The 5000-nt window shown below is 43.3% G+C and overlaps 1 protein-coding gene across 1 annotated transcript in view; it reads left to right on the top strand.

The window, feature by feature from the left end:
• The window catches only part of pola1 (polymerase (DNA directed), alpha 1), a 64775-nt gene that overhangs the window by 53064 nt on the left and 6711 nt on the right, over nt 1-5000 (top strand). Inside the window, exon 36 of the mRNA XM_017716390.2 lies at nt 805-892. Within this exon, the coding sequence (XP_017571879.2) occupies nt 805-892 (88 nt within the window). The remainder of the gene's footprint in view (nt 1-804; nt 893-5000) is intronic.

Raw genomic sequence — 5000 nt, 5'->3', positions numbered from 1 at the left:
ATTAGAGCAGCATTTACAAACCAAACAGATTGTTTCCTGCTTTTGTGGCGCTGGAGGGGAGGGGGCGAAGCAGTGCCTAGTTTTGGCCAATCAGACAGATTTTGCAGCTTATATGACTCTAAACTTGGGGCTTGCCTGAGCGACTGTGTTTGCCTCTGTCTGTGACAGTGGAGAATATATGACAAACACTACCTGTCTCTCCAGCTGTAATTAACGCAGGTGATTCTCCAGCTTTCCCTGATTGAATTGCACCAATCTCATTACGCTCCAGCCTTTCATTTTCCCCAGAGAGAGGGGAAAAAAACAGTACTAACCGATGTGAGGTAAACATCAGTGTGATTATAGCTAATTGTTTTTTTTTTTTTTTCTCCTTCTTCTTCTTCTTCAATGTGAATGAGCGATTGAATAATCGACCACCACAGCGTCACTAAACAGTTTGAAGAGGATTTGCGAGAGGGAATTTGAGCTTGTATTGACTATGCAACACTTACCATATTGGCGGTATGGCTGTCACTGCACTTAAACACTATGTTCCAGGCTAAAGTGCGACCGGTATTTTTCCGGCGAGCGTCTTTTGTCAAAAGACTTCTGACACTTTCTTAGAATCTGTGAAAAAAGCAGCCATGCATAGCAATTTCTTCTCTGCTGCATGCATTGTGGTGCGTTGCCTTTTTTCTGTGTTGGAAGTTTTGGCTTTGCCACAATCGTGATGCAGCAGTTCCATCACATTTGTGTGATTGCTCCTTGAATAATGCGCTTTGTGCTTTGTGTTTTTTTTTTTTTTTTTTTCTGTCTTTTTTGCAGTATTCTGAGAAGGCCCTGTACAACCAGCTGAGCTTCTACAGGTTCATCTTTGATTGGGACTACGCAGTGACCAAGGGAGACGACAAACGTAAGAGAACATGGCCGCACCTGCATTTCTTACACCAGACGTGCATCCATTTTTAACTCCTGACTAGAAGCCTGCAAGTTTGGGTGATTCGCACAGGTGCACACACGCGCGCGCACACACGGCTCACACAGGCTGGAGGCGGTCAAGGGGTTGGGGGGGTTGGGTTAAGGATGTGCAGCTCCTCGAGTCGACAGCCCTAATTCAAGCGACGGATTCAATCACGGAGCGGTGCGGAATGCAAAGCGCTCCAATCAGTTTGAGGGAGAGGGAGAGAGAGAAAAAGCCTCCTCTCAGGACCGGCAGGCACTCAGTAATAGCGTTGGCTGTGTTGATTGAAAACAGTTTTTAGATTTTGGAAAATGATAGGGAGAGTAATTGGCGAGAAGGCAAAAGGATAGGCCTTCATAAATAATGGGACATGGAGCATATATTTCCAGCGGCCCAGTGGAGGATCCAACCCCGGCGCGACCAGAGCTAGCCGAGCTGCGGCTACTTACCCGCCAGCCTCTGTGATTGATGTCACTTGATTAAAAAGGACCTCTTGGAACAGACTTGTATATTTATTTATTTATTTCTACATGTGCCAATGAGGTCCGGAGCGAGAGCGAGAAGCGTAGATAAATATAATGTGTAATCAATAGATGACCACTCAGAACATGAGGCAAGCCGAGTGGGTCTGGAAAGGGGGGGTGTGGGGGGCTAACATGATTATAGACTTGGCTTCTCTCTGGAATTTTTATTTCTCTACTTTTCGCTACTGTTGTTTCTTTGAGTAATTGTGGCCAATCTTCAGAGTTCTGACAACTACTCTGCCTGTCACTACCACCTTGCCTCTAATTCCTCAAGGAGTGATTTTTTTTTTTTTTTTTTTTTTTTGCTTATTCCTCTATCCCTGATTTTCACTTGTTGAGATTAGACGTAAACATTTACAGGTTAGATTGTTGGGGCTGATGTCCAGACATATTTGCTGCACTTCCTTCCCTTCACCATCCTGTGTGTTTCACTCATAACTTGCTATCAAGTGTCGCTCAAACATTTGACAGTTTTTTTTTTTTTTTTGTCATTTTAAAAAGATATTAATAATTACACATATATGTAGAAAATGATTCAAACTTGATGGTGACCTTGTGCAAATTCATAGACTTTGATCATCATAGACTGATTTGTAGGAAGCTATATAAAACTTGACATGGTAAATAAAAAGTATGTAAATGTATCTTTTGTGCATCGCTAATATGACTTAAATCCACACTCTATATTCCGATGTGTATGTCTGATTCTTCCATTGAAGTCTCATGACACAAAGGCTTTTCTTGGTGTTGGTCTCGTAGGGATTAGAGGACTGTACATCTTACACGAAGCTCTAAAGTATACCCTTTGTCATCACCCACCACCCCCGCCCCCCCCCCCCCCCCCAAACCCTGGCCCATCACTGTAATACCGTGCATTACTGTATTACAGACTGCAGGGCTTAGTGGGGTCTAGGGGTGAAATTACAGGGCTGGATGCCTGGTACTGTCTTTACCTGGTATAGGTTCTGATTAAGACCCCAGGTGTGCCTCTGCCACATTGGGGGCATTAAGTCTTGGCATTTATGTAGGATATATTTGGCTGCACTATGCCATATCCCTGGTATCCATGCAAGATGATCACTTTGTTAGCCCTTGGAGCTCTGCTTTAGGTCATGGACCACAGCCCACAGCATTGGGGTAGGGTGGAGCATTCACACAGTATACGTTGGGTACTAGAATGTGGGTCCTTCACCAGTACCTTTGATGGTTTTAGTGTTGAGGAGTGGTGTAGAACCTCCCTGTCTACAGTGGGATTTCATGCATGTGTGATGCATCAGCCTTTTGGTCTAGTGTAGATCTGTGTGATTTTTAGAGAGCCTACAGGTAGAGGATTTTAGGGGAGATAACAGTTTAGATATTCACAATATTTGTGTCTTAGACTTGATAAGTTGGAGCCGATAAAATGCACCAGCAAAAAAAGTGAAATTCATTTTGAAGGTTGACTTTTTGTCCTAAATAGGGATGTTTTGTTGATTATGGGCGCTGAACTATCGTCCTACCAACCTATATATATATATATATATATATATATATATATATATATATATATATATATATATATATATATATATATATATATATATATATTTAAATATTTAAATATTTAAATAAAACATGAATTTTGGTGACCGTCTCACAAGGGACTTTAGTTTAGACTTTAGGCTACAGATTTTTTACATTACCTTGTCTGGTTTGTTACTTTTTGATTATTCTTCTTGTGACCTTTCAGCTCAATAGCTAAAGGCCTATCATTTTACTAAATGGCATATTTTACTAGACTTCTGTTGTTTATTTTAGAGATTTTATATATCTCATGGTATTTATTGAGTGCTGTACTTGTTGTCATTTGAACAAGCTAGTTGTAATCAGATTCAGTTGGTCTTCAGTTGGTGCTGTTTCTCTCTAGGTTGATTTGCCTCATACTATCAAGTATGCACTGTGCAGCTATAGATAGGGTAGTTAAGTTTTAGCTTTTTTTTTTATGTGAGTTACTGCCCACTCAGTTTGCAAAACCACGCCTCGCCACTGGTCGTAATCTTTATGGCACAAACAAGCACCAGAAAACAAAACCCCAGCATTCATATAATGCACAAAATGCTGTTTAGCTGAATGGCTGAAATAAATAAATAAAACAGTTTGTTGTCAAGGGGAGGAATCGAGGAAATAATGATTTTGTATTCCCAAAAACTTTGTCTGTGTCATTAACTGATGTCTGTTAAACCCAGTCTATGTTCACGAAAGGCAGCATCACTTAAATTTTCAACAGTCAACAATATCTCGTCCAAGTACGTCCAGCTTGCTGCATTGTGCTATTGAGCCAAATATATTTGCTAGTATGGAGAGGAGAGCTTTGAATAACTGCCAGCGGGTCAAGGCTTAGGTGTAGTCAGCTGATCGTTTTTGAGAAACAAATTATTTTTCAATATTAAACCTTTCCACTCCATTTTGTTCCTAGGCGAGAATGGAGATGATTTGCTCAACTACCTGCTTTTGTGTTGCATTTAGTGTTTTTTTTTTTTTTTTTTTTCTTCTTCTTTTTTCCTGTGCGTCAAACTGAAACACCTAAACAGGTATAGGAATTTATTTAATGTTGAGTCTGTTCTGTCTGCGCGCTCTCTCCCTCTCCCTCCCTCTTTCTTTCTCTCCCCCTCTTTCTCTCTCTCTCCCCCTCTTTCTTTTCCTGGGGTCTGATAGGGCCCCCTTTTTTTTCCCCTCTCTCTGCAGAGTCTGAGAGTGAAGATTCTTTTTGAGGCTTGTGGTTTATTCTGCTGTTCAGTTGGCAGTGATGTATCCTTTGCTCCAGTCCATTTACTCCAACCACCGGTGCACAATGGGAAGTAGCACAGGGTTGAGCTCCGGGCTGGAGCGCGCTGAGAGAAAGGCACCAGCGTGGTAGGCATGATGGAATAAAGTGCAGTTCAAGAAACTTTTAGCTGCCCCCTTGCAGTACACACGCAAACACGCGTGTGCGCGCACACCCGGCCAACTGTAATTTTACTGAATTCGCACAAACCCCCCACCCCCCCCAGCCTGGGACGTTTAGTGTCGTATCTGGCAGATTTTCTGTCTGTCTCTGATGAGCGAGGAATTGCTTTTAAAGTGGGCATTATGCCAGCTCGGCGGCACAATAGAAAAACCAATCTTCCCCCTATTCTGTCGGCTCTGCTGTTATTGTGGCGCTTTAGATAACTGCGGCCGTACAGTGCTGGGAGGTGGAGCGAGACAGAGAAGGGGGTGGCTGGACGCAGGGGCCGGAGGTGAGGGAGGCGATTCTTGAGGCCGCCTCAAGTCTCCGGACTCTGGCCAGCCGTGCGAACAATGGGGCTGGATAAATGGGCCTGCTGGTCAGTCTTGGGGAGTTAAGTCCAGAGAGACATTAAACTTACTCACAGGCTGATGGAGTCTCCGGCCTGATCGACCGAGACACGTTCTTTTTCTCTTATTCTCTCCGGCCAGGGGTGGCGCTGCGGTTCGGCAAACAGCCGCTCCAGCTGTTGCTTGATGATGAAATTGCGGCCTGACGCTTCGCCCATTTG

This window comes from Pygocentrus nattereri, chromosome 24 (genome assembly GCF_015220715.1).
Source record: "Pygocentrus nattereri isolate fPygNat1 chromosome 24, fPygNat1.pri, whole genome shotgun sequence".
NCBI lineage: Eukaryota > Metazoa > Chordata > Actinopteri > Characiformes > Serrasalmidae > Pygocentrus > Pygocentrus nattereri.
Note: the sequence above shows the minus strand (reverse complement) of the source record. Positions and strands in the feature narration are given on the sequence as shown.